At 36.9% G+C, this 25,334-nt stretch overlaps 1 protein-coding gene across 3 annotated transcripts in view; it reads right to left on the bottom strand.

The window, feature by feature from the left end:
* Positions 1-462: 462 nt before the first annotated feature.
* The window catches only part of PARN (poly(A)-specific ribonuclease), a 41,763-nt gene continuing 16,891 nt past the window's right edge, over positions 463-25,334 (bottom strand). For all 3 annotated transcript variants that reach the window (XM_054643594.2, XM_054643591.2, XM_077186999.1), the window contains 6 exons: positions 22,224-22,279; positions 19,471-19,557; positions 14,946-15,020; positions 9,254-9,443; positions 2,897-3,090; positions 463-1,359 (listed from right to left, as the gene is read on the bottom strand). In XM_054643594.2, the coding sequence (XP_054499569.2) occupies positions 1,307-1,359; positions 2,897-3,090; positions 9,254-9,443; positions 14,946-15,020; positions 19,471-19,557; positions 22,224-22,279 (655 nt within the window). In that variant the 3' untranslated portion in view covers positions 463-1,306. The remainder of the gene's footprint in view (positions 1,360-2,896; positions 3,091-9,253; positions 9,444-14,945; positions 15,021-19,470; positions 19,558-22,223; positions 22,280-25,334) is intronic.

Below are 25,334 nucleotides of genomic sequence, written 5' to 3' on the forward strand. Positions count from 1 at the left end.
GAGCATTCTAAGGTTAGAAATGCAACATTTCACATTTAACATCTTGAAATTATTTTTCCTCTTGGCAATGCAAGTTCACAATCATTTAAAAACCCACAAATTTTGACATACCTTCAAACAGGTTATTCCATGTTTAACAGACAGTGGTTCCCACTCTAGTGTAAATATAAGATAACGAAGCCTTCTTAATATTCCACTCTTCCACAGGAATGGTTCTGAATTTGCTGATTTGTAGAATTCTTTTGTTTTCACCCCTCCAAGGGAAACACGTAGCAATTTAAATCTTATGACAATAGGCTTGCTTTTCTTGGTTACGTTTCACAAATATCTAGAAAATAGTCAACGGAATAAAAGGGTCTGCTACTCACAGGATGACAAAAAATTGTTATATTAGGAAGAAGGAAAACAAAAAGAAGATCTCACTCAAACCATTTCAGACACTAATAAATAAAACCAAACCAGTTCCTAAGAAAATGTCTTTAATTTTCATGTTATGGAAATACATATTTTGGTTTTATTTCCATGATACAAAAATTTAAATATCAAACATTTTCTGAAATCTACCAATGCAGATCCTTTTTTAAACAAATAAAGGGCTGGTGCAGTTAGCAGGTTTATCACATTTACCAAAAACATTTTTTACACAGTCAGGATTTAAAAGTGGGAACAACAGATGTGAAAACAAAGAAAAACTACCTCCCACCAGGAAATTAATGTTTAAGAAACTTAAGTTACAGTTTTTTGAAAGGGTAGGTATGTGTAAGGCTGGTATTTAGATGAATACCACCTGCACTGGAGGTGGGGGTAGAGAACAGAAATTCAAAAAATGTTCCTGGATAAAGTAACAGGTAGAAAGCAATAAGTAAAACTGCAGTTTTACCTGTTTCCAGAATGCTGACAGCATACTGAAGCTGCCTAAAAAAACAGTTAAATATTAGGAGAGCTGTGGTAAGTCCCCAAGCAAAGGAAACAGCCTAGCACAAAATCACAGAGTGCCAGTTCTTGTACAGTTCACAGCCAGCATGCCAAGGGAGGTGACCAAAGGACATTGAGTCTTGCTTCTTAAACCTAACATCAGTTACAACAGCAAGGATTTCACAGGATCAACGACAAGTCATATACTAGGTGATGTACACACGAGTAAAATTGACAGTGATTGTTCAAGAAACAGTTTAAAAGAATTAAACTGATTTTCAGGACACATACTGCTTTGTTAACACCACTTTATTTAAATAAAGTATGGCTTCCAAGAGGTGTATTCTCTCAACTGCTTTCAATCAATTCCACTTTTTAAGGCAGTTGTTTCCTACCATGTTTCAGGGACCTCAAAAATTCCAGTGGAACTAGTTGTGAGGCTTCCTAGAAGACAGAATCATGGAATAAAAATTACATCAAGATTTTTTGTTGTTGTTGTTCTTTCAGAGGATATTAAGACATATTTTCCTAAAGAGGGAGGCTCTAGATACATTACTGGCAAGTCAATATTTACAAAGAGGAGCCAAGAGACTGTTTATGAATAGGTACTTTAAAAAAAAAAGAGAAAAAGTAAAGGTTAATTTCAAGTTTCTTACATAAATGGTAAATAATGTATTTTTAACCCTAGTAATTAGGTAATTTTGGTTTTGCAATTACTGGGATGATAAAGTTCAATACTATTTTCCCAAGTGTGCTTGTCATTATTTTTATTTAGTCTGTTAAGACGGAAGAGTATTTCCATCCCAAATTAACTGGAGAATAAAGATGAATCATTAATACTGATAACATATATTCCCATAATGCCAAATAAGAACCTGAATTTTATACTCAGAATTACAGACACTCTTGTCATTTTGCATATGCTTACAGGCCCCAACTGCCCTACTGAACAAAAAGAAGAAAATAATTTCTAAGCACAGCTTTTGAATCAGCTAAGAAAGATTTCACTCTCCCAAGTTGGGAGAAAGGATGTCTGGTATACAATACTACTTTCTGGATAAAAGCTGCTAGTGCAGTTATTGAAACAAAGTTTTAATTATGAATATTTGAATATACTTCAATAAGGCAGTGCTCCAGATGACTAATATGGTATGGTCATCTGGACTGAATTAAAATATGATTTAATTTTTATTATAGTCCAATTTCTGCAAGAAATTACTAACAAACATTGAAATAGAATCAACAAGAAATAGATCAATAAAATTAAAATATTTTCATGTTTAAATTCATGTGATCTAAGGATAGTTATTTACTTTTTTTGCACAAGCTGCAGTAACTCACAAAACAGCAAAAATTACAAGGTGAAACAAAATCATCTGATTGTAACCTGTCTGCATTTAGTCAGATGTTCAGTTCAAAGTATTTTGGCTAAAAAAAAAATAGGTATTAAAATCTGAAAACACCCACCTTCACATCAGCCCTAGGTGAAAAGTTTTCAGCCAAATGAAGCCAAATAAAAATTATGGTTACAAACATCACACAGAACACTGAATGAATTAATGCATACATCAAAACAGAGTGCCTTCAATTTTGCTTACAATGCAAAACACATTTAGTAACCTTATCTACAAAGTCAAAAAAGTAAAAAAAAAAAACCCTAAAAAATATTCAAAAAGCTTTATTTTAAGAAAGAAAGCAAGCAAAAGTAATAAATCAACTAAATTCTGACTCCTTTGGTTGGTTGTGAGTTTTTTGGTTTGGGCTGAGTTCTTTGCTTTTTGATGTTGTTTTGCGTTTGTTGAGTTTTTTTACAATTTTTATGTGATGCAGTCTTCAGTTTCAAGAAGAACTTTGAATGTAATGGAGTAAGTTACTGCTAGAAGCAATGACTTTCAAGAAAAGAATTTCAGTTCTGTTCAGGCCTAGAACATTTCCAAACAGAACAGAAAACCATGTGCATTAACATGGTTCCAGCACTTACCTGCTGGAACTTGTTCTGTCTTGATCTTTTTCAACTTTTTGGCTCTCTTCCTGCCATCTGGAAGGGACTCTGCACAGGACTCTGTCTGATCATTTTCTGGATCTTGGCCTTCTCCCTCTTCCGTATCATCAGAAACAGTTTCTTCCTCAATAGGACTCATGCTTCTCTTTCCCACTGTACTGGTACCTGTAAAACTGGAACATAGAAGAAAGATGATTGTGAAAAAGTCAAGAAGACACAGGTACATAGGTACACATTGCTGTACATGAAGGTAGAAGAATGAACTGTCCTAAGTGGTGTATCATGAAATTACATTATCTGAAAGATTTGGCCCAACTATAAAATTCCTCAAATTTGCCATCTAATCTGATCTTCTGTAGATCAAGGTATTCATTTCTGTACTACTGATGTCTCAGCTACTATTCTGATGAGATCACTCATCTGAAATGTAATTAAATCAGTTCCCTATCCCTGCACAGTTTTACATTTTATTCTCATAGCTATGCAAGCTCTTTAAAGCACTGTCAATAGACACCAAATCATGCACAACTGAAGCCTCAAAACCACATCTTGAAATGGAAGGAGTCTACAGGCTCACTTCACCTCTCTCCTGGAACTCCAGGTAGTTTTAAAAGCATTTATATATAAAGGTAGAGGAAAATATCAAGCTCCACATATAAAATTTAAATCTGGCTTTCAAGTGCAGAGTCCTGTTATTCATGGGACCAGTAAAATAAAGAGCACAAAAAACTGCACACTCATTTAATTAGCAGCATTTGAATGAAGTCTGACTAACAGAGTATAAAGATGAACTCAGAGCTCCACTCCATTCAGCACATACTGAAATAACCTTGTGTAGGCTTTTGTTCCACTGCAATGCTATTGTTAAATTTCCTTAAAAGACAACTGACAATATTAAAACCAAATTAGCATGAGTATAAAACAGAATGAGGTAGCAAAGGGGCTAATTAAAAAGCAGTTCCCATTATAAACTTCTAGATATGTAAACACCAGCTACTTAAATGTCTAATATAATGCTTTTAGAACAACCAATTTTATAAAGGGGAGTTTTAGATTTATGAACTTTTGTTTTTAATTAGAACTACACAACATGGCTGTATGCATCTAAGCCATGTTCTATTCTGTGAGTTAAATGAATCTTAATACTAACTTATAAAGCAAAGCTTTACAAGGTTTTTTTTTTCTTTTCAATCAACAGCAGGGAATTGCAGTGTTTCAGTAAGGTTTCAGCTAAAGGAAGAACTGTTAAATTTTGCAGTATACTTTTGGCTTTGAAATGGAATTTTTTCAGCTGAACATTTTGCAACTTAAAACAGAGTCTGTCTGGGATGTCCAAAGGCAATAAACAAAGATGAAACATATGATTACGTCTCATGCTCTTACATCCACTTTAGGAGCACAAACACCATTTACTTTGATGAATAGCTGGTTTTTCCTCCAAACATTCACACACAGAAGGCCTTCTTGCATGATTTCTTACAAATCATCATTTTGAGTCATACCATAACCACCACCAATAAAAAGCTGGATAGAACTGTTAATCCTATGTACACACTTCAAGATTGCAAAACAGGCAAAAACTAGGGTTGGAAAGAAAAAAATCTAGGGAAGAAGTAGCATAAGGAAATGAAAAACTACTATTTTTTAAAAAATAAGTTTAGACAAGCTTGTAAGAATTCTACTTTGGGGAAAGCCATTCTGAAAAATACATTAGGAAGAAAAAACTCAGGAACCATAAATTATGATCACAGGATTTCTTCAGCACTTGGCTCTCAGAAGGGAACCTGCACTCACTGTAGGAAGAAGATCCCTTCTTGAATGGTCTTATGGCTGAATTTAATTTTTTCCAACATGAGACTCCTGTGAAGTTATTGCAAATAAAGAGAAACAAATTCTTGACCTTCAGTGCACATTTAGCTGCGTACCAAAGAACAACATAAAAATTAATTTTAGGCCTTATGGTCCTCCTGCAGATACCTTATGGGGGAAAAAAAAGCCCACCACCAAAAAGTGGCAGCACAAAATACAAAATAAACATATTTTATAATGAAGAACCATTGTCTTCCTTTCTCCCAAATAATGTTATTTGCTATTCATTCATTGATTGCATGGCTTCTGGAGGGGAAAGGGTTAATTTTTTTATGTCTTGTTTTTCTTTAACCTTAAATAAGATTTAAGATTACAGCAACATTATTTATGTACCTAGCAGTAAATGAGTATGGTTGCATATACGAGTTACAGCACTACTCCAAGTTCAGTTTTCTACTTAGAACAGTTATTTTGGACATGTCCACATTTCTGCCTCAACTTCTTCATTCAGCTGAGAAACAACAAAGTTAAAGACTGGAACACAGTAACAGCTTTCAGTCATTGCCCAATGCAGACAGACTTCTTTTATGATCCTTATGAACCATTTAGAGACACAGATTTACACCATCCTCTAACCATGTAACACTCAGGTTTCAAAACACACCTGTACAACAGCTATCCAGGCAATAACTCATTTTATTTTCTAGAGAAGATATTTCAAGATGTACTAAATAGCAGCAATCCAAATAGGACTATGGTAATTAAATTGAAAGAATCAGCATGTGGAGGGGAGCAAAAAGTAGGAAAACAATTATGATGATGTAGCATTTAGCATTTTCTGTTTTGGAAAAGCATGTCTGATTTTTCAAAGAAACACTTCATCACAACAAGGTATTTGTAACTGGCCTGGATACATGAGTTCCTACAATTTCAAATAAATTTCATTTACACAAAACTAAGTTCTCTTGACACTTGAAACAACATTGAGGGGTGGGAGTAGATACTGATCCATCATAAAAATCAGTCATTTCAGCTGAAGAGCAGGTGAATTCACCTAAAATAACACTACAAGCAGGAACACTATAATAATTTACTTGCAGTATTTGTTATCTATACCCTTAATACCTCAGCTTTTGCAATTCCTATTCTTTAGCAGGTAATAAACCACTCTAAACAACCATTTCTGTAATAAACCAAAAGAATCATCATCAGTAAACCAAGTAGAAACACTTGCACATTTCAAGAATTATATATCTTTGGCAAAATGAAGACATTCAAGGAAGTGGTGCTACAAACAGCACCCTGACTTGACAGAAGATGCATCACTCACAGTTTTAGGCAGAATATTTCATCCTTTCCTTGCACTTCATACACTGTCTTTTGGCATTGCCCTTACTCTTCCTTACTCTCTCCAGATGATGATCAGGAGAATAAGTACAAACAGGGCAGGGTACCTAGTTTTCCATAGAGCAAACCCTATTTGACTTTTCCTGCTATGGTTGAACACTGTTTTGCTAAGGAAAAGCTCTTCAAGCCATGCATGTAACAGTCATGGCAGAGCTGGCAGGCAGTCCTTTGCTAAGCACAACACAGCCAGTTCCATCTGTTTCCTATGTGTGTTCTGAATAGCAACAGTCTGGACAAGGGGATCTTATTTACTACTTGAAGTTTTGTCAAATGCAGCAGTTTTTCATCGACTTCTCCATCTTACATTAATAATTAGGCATATTTCCATTGAAATCAATTTTTCTATTTAAGGGTAGTATTAAGTTATATGCAAGGGATACATATTAATTATAAATTATTTTACCTTGTGACAGCTATTAATACTATTAAACTTTATTTTCTGAAGAGAAGTTCCTCTACAATATAGAACTACTGTTTTATCAACAAGACAAGAATTAAAGAACCTTTGTTACACATTTATCAATCTGTCAATTTAAGACAAAAGTTCCTTACAAGAAATACTCAGCAACTTCCTTACTGAATGAAAAAGTAACCAGGACACATTGTCATCATGGAGACAAACTGCTATCCTGCAGCTGTGCTCCTTGGCAGAAGCTGATGCAGCAAGCTCATTAAATAATAAATAAATAAAGGATGCAGTAACATGAAGCTATTATAAGGGATCAGCTGCTGGATACTTCACAGTATCCAGCTCAGTTGAGTGCTCAGCTACATAAGACTTCAACTAATCTGGACAAATATACATGCACACATACATAATTGTCCCAATTGTTTATATAAATATTGATATTACATCTTATATTAAAATTATTGTATATAATAGATAAAATAGAAATATTTTATATACCTTTAGATAGAAATATTTTTATATACCTTCTTCTAGGAAATAAAGAGTTCATCTTGAGTGAAATCAAAGATCATGGTTTGCAGTTCCATGTTCTATCTAAACAGGTTATACTTCAGAGGAAGCATTTACAAAACATAAATTGACAAAAGAATTAAATATAACCAGTAAAAAATAAAACTGAATGAAGAAAAACATGTCAAAAGACCTGCATGAGAGGCAATGTGGGACAGAACCAAATCACTTTATTAATGGAATAATAAGAGAACAAAAAATTATGTAACATCAATTATAAGAGATCTGTCAACAAAATAAAGGCTGCTATCCAAGGCTATCAAGTGGTTGATCATGTGAAACAAAAAGCTACTTCTTCTAGAATTTTACAACACCACGTGAAAAAAAGGTATTAAAAAATTTCAAGGAGAATAAGTGCTTAGACAGATAACTCACTGGGGTATGTCAACTTTTAGGGAATTTACTGAAAATTTTGTTCAGCAGTTTTCCAAATGACACATCTGTGGTGCATCTTCTGTGCAAGAGATCAGCAAATCAGCTTTCTGCATTTCCTGTTCTTCATCAGCTGCCATCATTACCATCTGCCTGCATCCTGTGAGGTACCCAAACCCCAGCACTCATTGAGAGGAGGCACTTCCTCTGGCAAGAACAAAACTAGGACTTAGTGTTTCTTTGCAGCAAACTCAAGGTGAAGTAAATATTTCCAGACTATTAAATAGTCTACCACCTTAGTTACAGAGCTAAGCCTTAGCCACGTGCAGGCTGGTGCCAGGAGAAACCTTAGAGCTCCTCATCTCCACAGCATGGGCTCCCCAGGAGCCTGAGTACTACAGTTCCATTAAACTAACTTCATTTGATATGGATTGTATCATCATTCCTCCATATGTTTTTTTGAATCAAACATGTCTATAACACATTTAGAATACCCAGCATGACAAAAGCCATGAACATCTGACAGCTTGCCAAAATACACACCTGCAAAATTATAAGGTCGAGAAAAGAACAGAACAATTTTAGTGAATTTGTTACTTGACAGATTAACATTTACAGGAAGATATCATGAGAACTAGAACTTAATGTAGCATTCCAAGAAAGATAAAGCAGAAATACCTCAGCACTGGTTTTATTACCACCAAGTTTGGTTTGTGTAACCACAGGGCAGGGAGGAGAAGGAGACAAAATCCCCCCAAAACAAACCAAAAGATCTGCTTAGAGAAGTGTAACTTACACACTCCATTCAAACTTATTGTCATGCAGAATTCATAGAGCTGGGGGGACAGTGCAGGAGAAGGGAGGGTGAAGAATGGCAATAACTTGGTAAGTTATTTATACCATTATATTAACACTAAAAATCTCTTCACATGCTCAGCTACACAGATGACTGAGAAAGAAGCTGACTGTTACCATCATATCCAAAACCTGTCATTAATATCAACAGATAAATATGGAACAAGAAATACACACAGCAACACAGGGAACATACTGTACCAGAACCAAAAGCATCATGTCCTGACTTAATTTTGTCCTTAAATAATGAACTAAAGCCCTTTTCAAGCTTTATACTAAAAGCTTAATGCCATGCAAGTATCATCATTTGCCATCCTATTTCTGAAGCATAAGGACAACTTCATCAGGACTGCTCTAGAAGAGAATTTATACCATTCTTTGTGGCACTATTATCACCATGGAATTTATACCATTCTTTGTGGCACTATTATCACCATGGAATTTATACCATTCTTTGTGGCACTATTATCACCATGGAATTTATACCATTCTTTGTGGCACTATTATCAGCAGCCCAAAACCAACATGGTCTTTAAAAGGATATATGATGACAACTAAGTGTCCACATGACACAAGCCATTCACAAGTGTCATAAAACTAAAGAAAATAATTTCGAAATTTTGGTTATAAGGTATTATGCTGCTACATCAAGCTCAGAAGCTGTGATGTGACCTGCCCTCAAGATCCCAGCATTTAAAAGTCTGATCACATTTGGTATTCATCATTATTATATGATGAAATTCCCTCTGTTGCTTTACCTATCATCTTGTGACTGCTGATGTACCACTGCTGATTTATATGGAAAGAAATACCTACAGAAAAAATGTCCTGGATTAGTTAAGAAGTACCTGAAAATGGCTTGGTTTTGGATAGAAATGCAGTAAGAACACGAGCTGGCAGCACAGACATCTCACCTGTTAACGCAGTAGTATCGACTCTGGGAAACATAAGGTGTGCACTGGGTTTTTAACCTCTTCCTCTCCATCTCCTTCCAACTATCTTCTGTACATTTTCTCTTGGCCTGTTTTTCTTCATGTTTTTTCTCCACATATTCTGCATATGTCTGGATCCTATAACTTTCAGCATACCGGCTGGTGTTTACAGCTATGGAGGAGGAGAATGATATTATATACAAAACACTTAAATGACAGCATGCCCTCTACTGAAATAGCTTATTTTGAAAAGCAGAAGGCTGCAAGCTATTTGTTCTGTTCATAAAACAATTTCGAGTTCCATTGTTAGCAATTAAAAAAACATAACAAAACAAACCCAAAATGCCATATTCTCTAGAAGTCACAATGTCTGAACTAGATGCTCAAAGCTCTTCTCAAAGTCAGACTTTGTGCAAAAAGAGTTAAATCTACTTAAGACATTTCTTTTAAATTAGAAACTATCAATTCTTCAGTCATAACCCTCTTCCAGATTGCTTGTTGGCAAGAAAAGATTTCCTGGATTTTTTCCCTTTTAGTCTCATTACTTAACCCAGCAGGTTTATTTTGCAAGCCTGCCAGGAAAAGACGACATTTGCAAAGCCTTTGCCAAAACTCTGTTTGATTGCTGTGAAACATAAGCTTATTTGAGCTGCATTTTTGGTTGCACAAGATATCCATGGAAGAAGCACTTAACTAACAGCCAGCTGTTCCATCCTTGTATCTTTCTAATGTCTGATCTCCCTTTAACCGAAAAACACTTCGAGTTCAAGGTAGAAAGATTTCTGTCAATGCAAAATTAGAAGCACTTTAAAACTAAAGAAAAAAACTTTCACTGCCTCCACTCAGTAACAATTTAACAACATTCCTTCAAGCCCCAGCTCTTCACAGCTCTCAGCCTTTAGTCTGCGAGCCAAGCTCTGGCCTGACGCCATCCCTGTAACAGATGAATCAGCAAATTAAACTGACTGTCAACTGGTGTCTTCTGCTGCTTTCAGCCTAGCTCTCTGAAAGAAAGTATTGTAAACCAAGCAGTAAACCAGTTTAAATGTAAACAAAACAAAATAACCCCCCCCTTCCAACCTCAGATTGTTTTTCTGCACATTTTAAAATACTGCCATTGTAGTGGAGACAAAAATCCTGATTTTATTACCTACTTCCCATTTTTTAGAACCATTTCAGATGCATATCCCACTTTGGGATTCTAGCTGAGCTGTTATAAATACAGGTATTCTGTGCTACCTCTGGTGCAAGCACTAGAGATGGCAAGCTCCAACACCAAATTTCAGAAAAGGTGAGGAAGATGGGTGGATGTGGTTTTTTCTCCCCTTTCAGGACAGATCATCCATTTTGCTGTGTAACAGTGAAATATTTGCTGTATAACAGTGAAATGAGATATCTATAATACCTGTCATGGTATATAGATGCTGCTGTTGCAACATACATAAAACCAGGCAGGAGTGTTGACTATTTAATTTTAATCCCAAGTACAGACAGCAGTAGTCTGTATGATTAACACCCCATGAGATAGTTGCACTAACCAGCAAGTGTCAGACATACCTCCTTTCATCTCCCTTATATTTGTTTTGAGCTTTGAAGGATCTGTTTGTAAGAATTAGGGCAATATTTATTGCCCATGAAGTTATGGGGCAGGCATCATGAATGAATTAATAAGGCTCACTGGAGTTTACTGCATGCCAGCCAACATTCTTCGGGGGAAAATTTGTTTAGTTAAACTCAAGCATGTTTTTACTTGCTAAAATCAAGCACAAAGTTACCATGGATCATCTGATACATACTCATTTGTTAAAACACAATAACATTATTTGTTTTGCTACAAGATATGAGCCAAAGTTATGGGTCTGCCATTTAATTCCTTGATAAACTCAGCCCTTTCTCAGGAAAGAAAAACAAATCATTTGAGGCCTAAATATAATTCTAAAATAAATCTGTGCAAGAGTCAGTATTTTTGTACAAAGTCAAGTCTACTTTCTTGAAATAAGGCATGTATTTTACAGCAAACCATTCATAAGGTACATACACACACAAATACATGTATATACATATATAGCATATATACTTAATATAAAATGTTACATGCTGAATATTTTACTTCATCATTGAAAAACTGAAATGAAGCCATATGGACAAGTCTAAGGAGCCACAGAGATAAAAAAATCTTGCATGGTCTTAAATTGAAGAGCAGCTCCTCTGATGCTTTTTTGATGGATGCTGTCCATATTGCCAAGAAAGCAAATACAGTTAGGTCATTCTGCACTCCCAACAGAAGAAATGCACTGCTAGAATGCTCTGTGAATTCTAAAAAACTAAAGAGAACTCAGGGGGGCTATTTATTTATTTCTTTAAATTTTAAGAGATGAGACAAATCTTTCTGTGACAAACCTGACCTAGTAACCAACACCATGTGGCTGCATTTCACATTAAGTGCAGCCCCAAAGTTTCTGTCTCATAGCAGAACAACAGTAATTGCAAATTATTTTAGGAAAAGCATTTCTAGAGGATGGCACCTTCCCTCTTTACTAGGGAAGACATCAAACAGGCTGACTGTCATTGAGTGGTCAAGAGGAATGTTTACAAAGACACCTTTTTGTCAAGTCCTTGCTTTTATGCAGAGCAACATCCTGACAGATGGCCACTGATAATATTAAGCCTCTTAATAAAAAGACAAATATGTTGGTGAACCGTGTAGGTAAAAGAAAAGCCACAATATACAAATACAATAAACACACAGAGCTATAGAGATTAAGGCTGCAATTCTAAACACTTAAGCTTATGAAATACTCCAGTAAAATTTCACCTGTGAAGCCTTTAAGTGATCTCTGTATGGATGCTGCATTAACCTTATCTGATCGTGTTCTCCTTAAAACATGGGAGCACTGCCTCAGCCACAGCAACAGTATGCACTTAGCTAAGGTGGCATTTTGTTTTACTCTCAATACTCACCATATGGTTCCACAGCCTTATTTATTGACTACTAGGGCTATTCATGCCACATGTAACAATCCAGAAGTTTGCCATGATGACAAAAGTGCACATGCATAGTCCAGTATTTCAAAGTAAAACTCAGGAGTGGAAGCAGCAGTGCTGTGTGCCTATTTTATCAACAGAAAGCAGAAGACTCAACATCCCAAATCAGAAGGCATCTTTTAAATTAACCTAAATGGAATTAAATTGTCCCTTACACAACATTCAGGGCTGAGTTCTTCCACAGCAAATGTACAAACTTACTCCCAGAGAAGCCATAAATGCTAAAGAAACATGTACATGATGATGTAACCATGGACATTACCAAGATGTAAGCACAATTCAACTATATTTTGTGAAATATTAGTCTAACTTTCAATGTAACATTAATGGCCCCTTTTGTTAACCTATATACAGTTTTCAGTCTTTCAAGCATACCTGGACAATTTCTGCTGCAAGGCATTAAAATGTTAACATATGTGACTGATTAGCTGACCAGAGTATCTCAAGTATATTTGATAAGAGCAACTATCTGCAGGCTGTACCCAAACTGGTAACACCAATTTGTACATGGTGCTGCCCATCCCTTTGCTCTCCTCTCCTGTATCAGCTTAAGATAGAAGGTGCCTATACAGATTCTAAATAGCACCTCAAAATCAGAAACCTCTTCAAGAGATAAGCACAGAAGTACACCCACAGGAACATCCTGCCTTGTATTCATATTGTTTCACAGTCCTCCAAGGCTTTTTACAAAGTCCAGAAGATGCAGACATTTATAGGAACAGGTTAAAAACCAGGTCAACATTATAGTTTTTCCTAGGTTGTTCACTTAAGCATATCTCACTAAATCACAAGTACAAATAGTGACTTTTATTACCAAAACAATTCATTAAAGAATTTAAGATGAGGGAATAGAACAGAATTGATTTTAAAATGCATTTATTACAGAAAAAAACAACAGCTCCCAAACCAACAAAATACCAAGAATTTTAAGCAATTTTACAGTACAAATCACACAATTTTTGATAAAATTGAGGTTGCTTTAATTTATCAGCTTGGTTGACTCACTGCTTTCAGTATATGAATTTCTATTAACCTGATTTCATGAAAATCTATGAAAGACTATAATCACCTGAGCTTTCAAACAAATAACATTTCCCAGCATGTAGGCCACAGAACAAGCCTCCCTGCTTGTCAAAGCACAAAAAAAAGACACAGAGCAGTGCCAGAAAGATTCAATTTCAATAATTCAGTTCTTCCCAAAATATGTACTTGCTATAACCAAAACAGAACAAAAAAACCAAAACCAAACCTAACAACAACTACAAAAAGTAGTGGTGATCATGTATATGCCAAGCATTTACACAGTGGATAAGTACCTGAGGTGACAGCAGTGGGGAATTTACTGCAGCAGCATCTAGGAAGGCTTTAATTGACATAATTCTTTATCTGGAACGTCTCATTAGAAGTTATTTCATTCTTATATATCTATATATGGATGAAGAAACAATGGCTCTTGCTGCTATGGAGCAATTGCTCTAAGGAGGCTGCTGGTGAACCCTCAATATCCTCTGCAGAGCTATGAGTGTATGAGGAAGTATGAAAGACACTCCCAGGAAGTTCATAAGGAATTACAGAAATGCACTGATTGTACATCCAGGCCCTGAAAGCTTCTTTAGTTGAGCTTAGTAAGGATAGATGATGTAAACTTAATGGGGTTTTCTAATCTGTTTTATTTCTTTTTTTATTTGTGGGAATTCTGTCTGAATAGCTCTTAAGTGCAACAAAATTTTAGCCAGTTAATCAGAAGTGTTACTTATACTGCTGCTCTCACTGGCCACACAGCATTTGATGCAAGCATTTCAGTAAATGGGGGTGAAAGTACCAGAACATACCCCAAATGATCATCTATAATGGCTACTTCCAGCCATTGTTCCCTAAAGTAAGGTCATGGGTCAGAACTCAAATAAATGCCCAAAAGAAGCAGAGAAATCACTAAGAGCTTCTGGATTCAGCTACAATCAATCAAAAATCTTTTTAAAATTCCACCCCAAAGCCACCCCCAAAACAACATAAAATCTCCAAACCACAAACAAACCCAACCTAAAACCCAACACAACAAGAAGACTGTTTTCCCACATAACTACCAGTAATATTTTCAAATATTCAAATAAAAATTTTAAAACTTATGTCTGGAGAGACTGCACATTGCTCATACACGGAGTGTAGGCACATTAACAGTCCAGGTTCTTTGGACGACTGTTCTTTTGTGTGTGCTCTACAATGCACCAAAAGGCTTCTCACTGCATTTATTCCTTGTAAATGTAAACCAAACCAAATGTGCAGCAGTCCAAAGGGTACTTAGAGGTGAAGACCACAAATGTCTTTGACAGTTACACTCTGTGCAAAGTAACAGTAAATAGCCTCAATAAATACTGCACCAAGTGAAGAAACCAGCACTATTCTACATACAGCTTTAAGTACTGGGAGGATCATGGAATGAAACACAAAACTCCCAGGCAAGTCCAGTTTGGGCTTGTCTTTGCTGCCACACATGTGCTGCTGCTGCCATGGAAGTCCAGTTCCTCCTAGCAAGGCAGTGGTTTTGCCATTAGAATCAAGACCCTGCTGGCTCAGAGCATTTTGCAGGAGCCAGTTAAAATCTTAATGCTGAAGCAAACCCAACACTCACCTATTTGTACTTGCTCTGGCTGGCTCAGTGAGACAAATGCTGATGTATCATCAATCCACGAAACCTGAATGTTACCTAGAAAAGCAAAAGAAATTTTTATGGCTATTTTTATTTTAGACTCAGTCACAGATTTTATCTGATATGCCATGACATAAAAAAGCCAACTAAGAGTAGCTGCACTTGAGAAGGCTTTTGTCCACTGTACAGGTGTGTAGCTCATACCCAGCTGCACAAGGGCCTGGAACTGCTCAGAAATTCAGGGCAGCATGAGCACCCTGTACACCCCAGACCCTCACATGCTCCCTTTGTGGCTTCTACACGAGTCTATGAAATAAAGTGAAATGATTTTCTGGGAATTGCAGCCCTTTATTCAAATAAATAACAGCTCTTTGAGTGATGATAAATTCCAGTCGAAAGGGGTAAGTGGAGGATTGATCACACCAATGGAGAACTCCACTGTTGAGATACTAAATTCTCAAACTCTGATTTGTTTGAATCCCACTATACATAATTTCCTGGATGTGAACTAAAAACTTAATTTGAGTCAATATGAGGACAAATGCACAAAATCATGGACCTCATTTGGAAGCTGTTACAATGGAACAGTGACTGGAAATGAGTCCCCCTATTCATCAAGCAGTTAGTGCATTTTCTATGTGAATGGCTTAAAATGTCACATTAGCACTAAAAGAGCTCATAATCAAGCAAAAGCAGAGGAAAGGATTCCCATTCCAGACACAAGGTCTTATTATAGTCTGAAATCCATTTACATCTCCTGTCCTTATCTAAGCGCTTTACTGTTAGTACAATTCAGATATTGAAAACTGGTGCCTTTTTTTCACGTAGACTAGAAAATCAAGTTATATATAATATTACACCACCATTTAACCTTCAGACATTACAAGGTTAAAAACAACGATGCAAAATGGCTTAAAATACATTTATTCTCAGTTGTTTAATCTATTGAAACCTAATTTAGTCTACGGGTTACAAGGTTATAGAAATCTCTTCTGAAATCCAGCCAGATTATAAACAGATTTTCTAATTATAAAAAAATAAAAGCCTAGCTAGATTTCATTCGCATGCTATACATTTGAGTAGCCAGCTATTTAGGAGTTTAAGTTATAATCATTTTGATCATTGCCAAAACCCTAATTAATTCAGTATGGTTTCTGACATCTCCCTGTACTGAAGGGCTAAGGTTGCTATTAAGATGAGCCTACACTGTGAAGTTAGAATTTCTTTAAACATATTTTAGGGCACGTAAATTCAATTTCTAATAATTTTGCCTTTGAAGAACTTTGCTGCCTATGGGTAAGGCTCTTTGGTGTAGGGAGAACATCCTTTTGGCAGGACATGAACATTTCACAACACAAGGCCCGAGCTGTGACTGCAGCTCAGAACTGCAGTGCAATTTGGTAGGACCCCGACACGCAGTTTCCTTTAAAGGACAGAATTTACTGTACAAATTCATATTGCTCTACATGCATTGGTAAGTCTTTGCTCTAAAATTATTTGTGTATAATGTTCTCCAATTTTGTATTACTAATTACAAAATTTGCTAAACAATCATTTCAGACATCCAAGACCATATTCTGCTGTAACTCTGGAACACAGAAATGCTGTCCAGATTGTGTCCTTTTCCTATATATACAGTTTATTAATTTCAACCTACCCGAGCAGACTGCAAGATAGATCAGAAAGAAAAATTCTCCTGAATACCTTGCAATTGTGCCCTCAGTATAAAATAAGATCAGTGATAGACAAAAAAAATTTCCTAAAGGAATTCAGCTATTATTCAGATGGACTTCAGAACCCATATTTTCACTAAGTGCCAAATAAAAATAAATTAATAAAAATCCAACCTATTGGTGGCACATAATTTCAGTATCAGATCCTTATTTATTGTTGCAGAAGGGTTGATGCATTCCATATGACTTCTGACTTTGTATTTTTAGCTAATAAAGGGTTTCAACACCTGCCAACATATCTTGCTTTTATACTCAGATTTATACATTTTAAATACAGAATTTAAACAAAGTCAAACATTAAATAGCAGACACTGAGTTCCAATCTGAAGCAAACCGCAACAAATGCTCTTATGCAACTCTCCATGCTTAAGAAATGCTCTCTTCAGACTGCCACATTTCATCATTATTAAGAAGTAAGAATTTAGGAGAGATAAGATTAATAAATTAAATCATTCAGCAATACTGCTAAGCACTCAGTAAATATTGTGCATTTCAGAAGTATGGTGAAATGCAAATAAAGATCTGGAAAGCAAATGCAGCTGCAGTACAATATTTAGCAATCACCAGAGCCCTGGGCCAGCTCACTGCAAGGCCAGTGCAGATAAGCCATGGACAGTAATGTAATGGAACACCAGCTCTAGAGAAATAAACCAGGAAATTTCTCTCTCTGCACTTCTAGAATACGTCAAATCTTCAACACTTTGAAGAATGCCACTGGTGGACTATGACATGAAGGTGCAAGTAAAATGTATTTCTTCTATAAAGAAATTTGAAAATTCTCCATGTATTAACTCAAACATGCAAATAAGATTAAATCCACAGAATAAAATCATACTGATGGATCACATCATTGAAACATTTTCCTTTTTATACTCTGTTCTTGTACATTTCCTACATGACTTCTACTGGTAATTAAGCAGTAGCTTTTATAATACTTTGATAGTATAAGTTTTAATCAAAAGCCCAAAGACATTAATTTAAGTAGAACTTAAGGCTATACACTAAAGCTGTATTCCAGCAAGTCCTGTTTTAATGACTTTCCATTTCACATCAGCATGACCAAATAAACAATCCAAATTTAAGAATCTAAAGTCTTCTAAGAGACTGCATAGTGCTGCAAGTACTTGTACAGTGAAACTACATTCACCCCTGAGACTATAAAAACATCTTGCATGAACAGGTGTCCACTTGGTATGCAGGCAGTCCTGAAGGATTTCAGAATCATGAACACCCCTTCTAGAGTAGCAAATGTAAACCAGTTCCAAGTGTGACACTGCAGCCCTTTCAGCTGTTTCACCATATTTTGTTAGAAGCTCCATGGAAGATTATAACTCTGCTTGTCTTCATTCTAAAATAATTTTTCTGTAAAATTCGACTAATACTGCTTGATTTCAAGACACTTTGTTTTAACTGATGTAATGCCTTAGGATAATTCATGTCTGCTACTGCCTTTTTTTTTTTTTGTAGCTTTTGGCAAATCACTCAACCTCATGCTGTACCACTCTGCCCCCATCCACCTACAACTGGAAAACCATGGGTACTTCTGTATTCCAGAATTTTGGAAGGAATAATCTGCAGTTTGTTTTGAGATACCATGGCAAGAATACTTTAAAAAATATAGATTAATTAATTAATTACCGAACTTAAAGTTTGTAAATAAAAATATTAAAACATTCAGCTCTAAAATCTGCAGAAGTGCGGGAATTGGCAAGTCCCAAAGCGAGCCTTGAGCTGTGTGTGAGCGCGCCCCCTGGCGGCCGTGCCCGTCCCACGCACGGCAAGCGCCGGCAATGAGGGGCACAAACCGCCGGGAACCGAGGGGAGGAAACCGGGAGCTGAGGGCACAAACCGCCGGGAGCCGAGGGGCACAAACCGCCGGGAGCCGAGGGGCACAAACCGCCGGGAGCCGAGGGGCACAAACCGCCGGGAGCCGAGGGGCACAAACCGCCGGGAGCCGAGGGGCACAAACCGCGTTCCTCACCCCGAACAGCAGCTCCGCGAGGATCCTGCCATTTCTACATTGTCTCTTCCTACATCTCCCAGTCGGGGCTATTAAATCCTAGCCACTCCACTGACCCCTGCTGCAGTGAAGACCGAATGCTCACAATAACTGAGGGAGCTGGATGCAGCTCCACAGAACCTGCACAGACAGAGCGCCAAGCCACAAGAGATAAGGTCTCTTCTTCCACATCATCTATTAGCTCAGCTGTCCAGGTACCTACATTTCATACTTAGTAGAGCAACAACAGGACTACTGGTCCAGTTATTAACCACCCTTTTTGCTGTTTCTTCTCTCTTAGATGGTTCACAATCTGGAAATCAACTTGGCTATTTTCAAGCTTAATTGCTTGCCTAGACTCACATGCTGGAGTTTGGCTTTACACTGACTGCAGGATGAACCTTGTTCCTAAAGCCTCCATCTGTCCCACACCAATCCCCATTCTGTTTTTCCACCTATATAAATTCTTGCTTCCTATCAGGAGAGGCTGTAAATAAAAGGATAAAAGATCCACAATATTCAACAAGCACCAAAATAAAGATTTCCAAAGAGCAGTTAATAAGAACAGTAATTTTCAGCACATCATTACAAAGTCCACAAGACATGAAATTCAAAAATTACACAAAGAGATTCATCATTACCTATACCAGGAATAAGTCTGCACCCACAGACTAAAAATAACAAAACAAACCAGAAGTTTACCTTATTAATAATAACAAAAAAAAACCAAACAAAAACCAGCACCACCACCACCAAGACAGACTACATCACTCACCAAAGGCACTGAAAAGCTGGTATAGGTCACTAGTCTTCCACTCTTTGGGAAAAGTAACATGAAGAACATGATCTCGTTTGGGCTGCACTACAAAACAAAAATGCTTTTGTTAAAATAAGAGTCACTGCTAGGATCTTTAGAATATCCTAAAACAGTCATCTAATGTGGTCCTGTAGCTTTTTTCTTCCCTTTCCTTTTTAAATACGATAACAGGCCAAGATTTCTGAAACTGCATCAGGTACAGTGAGAATGTGCCTGCACTTAGGCATGAGAGATATACCAAATCCTGCTAGCTCATCTGCTTAAGAAATTGAAACAGCATTTCCTGCAGTGGGAAATGTCCACAAGTGTAGTCCTCCTCATCCCTTGCACCAAACCAAGTTCCAGGACAGAACTTTTCTAGTTTCTGATCTCCTCAGCTTTCAGCATTAAAACAGGAGAGCTTTCCAAGGTGCATCTCATTCATAGAGCAGGTGTCCAAAATCAGACCATCAGCCACTTGTTATTGCTAAGTGTTTTAATCTGTTTCACCTAAACAAGTGGATTATTCTGAGTTGACCAGAAACTCCCTAATGATAAATTACAGGTGTACATGAGCACTGAGAGTGCAGTCAGGCTGGACAGAGACACAAATAGTTAAAGGAAAGGAGTCCCTTCATGAGCACAGGTGAAATCCTGTTCCCTAAGTCTGCTACTTAAACAAAAAGGACACAACTTTTTTAAGGACTAAAATTCAATTTTTTTGCACTATACAAGTGAAACAGCAAAACCCCACAAGCAACTGATTGATTCATCACTGTACAGCTTACTGAACAGAGAGAAACTCATAGTTAAATTATTTGTATTCCAGTAGTAGAAAGTCATAGCATGAACAATTCCACTTTCAGATATTACAGCCCTTTTATATTGATTAGAGAAAATAAAATATTCCTAACTTTCTTGTATCCGTTTATTCTTAAATTCACAGTGAATCTGCTCTTAGAATCTCTAACCTCTCCTTACTCAGGTGAAAAATATTTGCTTATTTTTCTTTTTTTTCCAGTAATTTTTTGCAGCAACTTCATTCTTTTAAATGAGTTTTTAACACACAGTATGATCCAAGTCACATTCACATATTCAATACTAGTTAACTTAGCACATGTTACTGAAATCCATTATTTCAGGAAAAATTGCACAAACTTGCTATTTCACTACCTGACAAACAGAAACACACAAATTACAACAGTCACCTAGTCAGTTGTGCCTCATCTCATTTTTAAGAACACAGACCCCAAGTGCACCTCTCACAGAATCCTGGCTGTACTCTTTAGGTGCCTTTGCTTCTGTGCAAAACAACCCCCAAAAACAACCACCAGACTGCTTCCTCAACCCACACTGGGGTTCCCATCTCACAACAGCAACTGAAGTGGCTAAACCAGCCAGCCCAACGTGCCAACCCTGCAATGCTTTCTGTTTTGAGCCTTAGAGAGCCTCCTTGGCTCAGGTTCTCCCAGAATATCTGCATCAGTCTGTTCTACAGGAGTGCCTTTCAGATAAAAGAGACAGACTTTCAGAGGCAGACTCTTTTTTGGCAACCCTTCTTGGCAAAGTATCAAAACAATCCTGTAAGTTGGCCAGCAAGTGGAAGTAGCATCTTTACAAATTAGTAGCTTTGGCACTCTCTCAATGACCCAAAGTATTTACCCATTCTTCCACTCAGTATCAAACAGTTGGGGAAGGAAGATGCAATGTAATTAGATTACCATTCCAGCAGAGCCAGAGCTCAGTGATCTGACCACCTAACTGAATTTAAAATTCAATTTATGCCCTTACAGCATGTACTTTCCAACAGTTACTTCCATCTCTCTACAACTGCATTCTGTTACTATTACACTGGCATCTAATAGAGTCACCCTCCAGTCTGAGCTTTCCAATGCAAGGAGTGGAAAGGGTGTCCACATCAGGACTGCTTCCAAATGGGTATCATTTGCAAGACACTGTGTATCTGACTCCTCAATATAAAAGTAAGCTTTTATCTAATCAAGGACCAGACTGACCTCCAGGGCCTCACATTTTCCTAAGTGAAGGCATCAGTGGGAGCCCTCATCCAAAGTTTTCCCCCTCATAATGAAACATCCCCTAACAGTAAGGACATTTACATTAGTATTTAAAGGTATTATCAACTAATTACAGCTCCAGGTCTGTAAACTGAAAAAACCAGAAGGGTAAAAATGTCTTAAATCATATTTTTCCATTATCATAATCCCATGTGGCTAAAGGATCCTGATGTTCAGGCTGAAGTTAAGGAGAGGTACTACTGCACAGCAATTGAGAAGCAAAGTAGCCACAAGATTTTCAGAACCATTTGCTACTCACTAGTTGGCATTTTTTATTTACTGCTGGGGTGAGGGGACAGTGTGAAGATCCCATTTTTTATGTGATATGGTACATAAGAATAGTAACCCAAAACAACAATAAAGCTGTTAATTTCAAACTCTCTCATTTAGTTACATTAACTTAATTTGTTCTCTTCAGTCCCCTTTATAATGCAGATTCTCTGGTCAAAGTTGAAGAATTTCTGGGTTTAGTATTTTGTTAAAGGAAAACAAGGGAGCAGACACATTTAAATCATTTCATAAGTAGCTAATAACCTAAACACAGCTGATAAATATGCTGATATCCTTGCTTTAGATATACACAATTAATCTTTACACTTCCTTCTCCAGGAAGGGTGTCAGAATGGAACTACTTTTACAATGAGAGAAGCTACTTACAGTCTGGTCCTTCCAAATTGAGATATGGTATGTCCATTACTCTCATAAGAAAGAGCCTAGAAAGCAAAGTGGAAAAGAATCATTAGCAAATTTCTGCCCAAAGACCTCTTCCTTTTTATAGTTATTTTACATGCTTCTTCTAAAGAAGCAGAATAACCATCCCAAACTTATCCTAAAGTACATTAAAACAAAACAGACCCTCTAAACCCAATCTCTTATCTAACAACCAGATTCAAATTACTTGGCATCATGCCAGGAACTTTACTTATTCAAGAAAACAAAGGCAAAAAGGCCCAATTTGTTACTGCTAAAACCAATAAGGACAAGTGAGAACAGGATATTTAACAAGTGGCAGCTCTGTGCAGTGAGAGCCCCTTGCACAGTGGGTGGTGCAAACATTGCCATCATTCCAAATACACACAAACCTCCCCATTTTCTGAGCACTTCAACCTGCTTTAGACAGAATGGATCTTAAAACCCTAAAACTGCAAAAGCTATCATGACTTCTTTGGAGATAACTGGAATGAGTCTTTTCCTCTTTGACATGTATCTGAAGAGTTTCTCAGAACATTCAAGAAATGCTTTCAAGAAAAGCTCTTACTCAGCTCTGAAAACTATTTCCTTCCAAAGTAAGGTGAACAGCTTAAAATCCTGTCATAGGTACAGATGCCACTTTGATGTTACAAAACATTTGCTGTGTATAGTGTTCACTGGAAGGCTAAAATAAACACTTTAAAAAGCTTCTAAAATGCTTTTCAGATTGCAGTTACAGCATTCAACTAAGTCCTAACTGATGTGAACAGCTGAGTTTTTCTAAGTGAACAGACTGTTCTGTAATTCCCTAGAGATTCTTTGTATCACACCACAGTCACTAGTAGTTCCTAACAGTTTGAATATCATGCCTTATGATTCCCTGTTTCACTGATAAGTCTACTGGAATGCAGTTGTTACCTTGGTTTTCCTACCAACAGGAGAAAGGGGAAAAAAAAGCAAACACAGGGGTAAAATGTACTGTATGGCAGCTTTACAGGTGAGCCACAGGGTGTGAGAACTGGCACCACTTGTGCCACACACTGGCCCACCTAATTTATCCTCTGAGTCTCAGCAAAAGTGGGAGGTTTTATTTAAAAAAAAAAAGTTTGTTTTTTTTAAGCTGAGTTATTATTATCTGAACAAACTTTTGCCAATTTCTTGGAATCTACTACTTTTTAAAGCACTCAAATAGTAAGTTTAGTAGGTTTTCATAAAAATAAAGATGAAGGCTACTAAAAACACAACAAAAACTTCTGGGGAGAAGACTAGTTAAGCTTCCCTCCCTCAGGTTTTATCATATTGAGGAAAGCAATACAGTGGCCAACTGCAAGAACACACTTATGCCAAAAAATACGTTTACCTGAAATTAATTAGGATTAATTTTTTATTCCCTGAGACAAATCCTACATTTATTTGTTTGGCCAAACAATTATGTCACTAAACAGCACATACACACACACTCCCTGCAGCCTAAATACTGATTTGAGGTGTGGAACAGAAGTAACTGCAGCTTGCAGCACTAACTTACACCCCGTGGATTATGAACACTGAGCTCCAACAGAATCCATAATTAAGTATCCATAACTATGGTTCTAAGATTCCTCATCTATCTGCAGAACATTTCAATTGATAAGACTTTTCTGTATGACACCATGAGCTCTGTATTAAATTAGCTGGATTCATGAAGTTGTGAGTTGGTGCTGTGAGAATCAGTGCCATAGCTATACTTCTTTAAAAGCTAAGCAGACCAAGCTAAAAAAATGTTATTTCCTACACTGTTTAGGGACTACAGCCAGATCACACAGGCAGAGGACAGAAATCCATTTCTCAGTAAGAACTCTGGGGTATTTTGAGGGAGCCACTTGGAAAACAGTTGTTTCTGTGGCAAGTCAAAGAGAACGAGGAGAGGAAGGCCATCATTGCCAGTCACAGCAGTGCATAAACAGTCTCAAGGAGTCACCACTGTTCCTCTGCACTGAGCTAGGATCAAAGCTTTCACAGGTGTGTGTGGTGAACTGTGCACACAAACAGATCTAACTGAAAAAAGAAAAGAGATTTTTTTTTTAACCCAGCTCAGTTTACCAGTCCAGGTCAGTGACTACTTCAGCCACACGTGGCTGTAAGCACAAGAACAGCAACTCTTTATTCCTACAGTGAGAGTGGGAAGTTATTGGTCAAACTACACAAAAACACACCAATCTCTTTTTGCAGTAATTTTGCAAAGAAAAGTAAATTAATATAGAAAAGCTGAGGGATTTCCAGTACATGCCAGAGAACACAGCTCCCTATGAGAAACTTTCTACAAATATAGCACAAACCCAAGTGATTTGCATGGATTTTGGTTTCTGGTATCCATTGTATAAAAACATTTCTAAGCTAATTTCTATTTCTACAGACCATGATGCTATTCATCTCAATAAAACATGGTGTTCTCATTTCTCTACACCTCTTCTACCCCCTGCCTCCAGCTACATCAAAAGAATAAACAGCATTCAAACAACCCAAGGAGATACAAAAGAACATTGCCATGAAAAGTTTGTGGGGCTTGTGGGTGGGGGCAGGAAGAAATGGAAGAGCCATTGACCTAAACCAGTCAAAAAATTTCAAACCAACTCGAAAGTATGAGAGACAATAACAGTATCCAAATTATACACATAAGAGTTTAGATACTGCAGTAAAGAGTCCCATCATCTCAACTCATAAATGTTCATTGGGGATTACTCACAGCAGACAAACAGGATTTTTCAAAGATGTTGTATATACAATAAAGCATAAAGATTACAGAAATGCATCTCTGGAATTCCTGCTTTATTGAGCTGTTTATCATATAACTTACTGCATTATGCCTAAAAGAGCCAAACAACCCTAAGGGAAAGTCTGTTTTTAATCAGTTCCCCTCTCACAAAAGCCCTAAAACTAAAGATTTTACCTATGTTCATCATTAGTCTATATGAACATTAACATATATCCTGGCCATCATTGTTGAACAGCCAGCCAGGAAGTTCCATAATCTTGCTGACATAATGAAAGTTTTTTCAAGAGTAATTTTGATGTCCATTACCTTCATTTGAAAGCTAA

Source organism: Agelaius phoeniceus, chromosome 16, assembly GCF_051311805.1.
Source record: "Agelaius phoeniceus isolate bAgePho1 chromosome 16, bAgePho1.hap1, whole genome shotgun sequence".
Lineage (NCBI taxonomy): Eukaryota > Metazoa > Chordata > Aves > Passeriformes > Icteridae > Agelaius > Agelaius phoeniceus.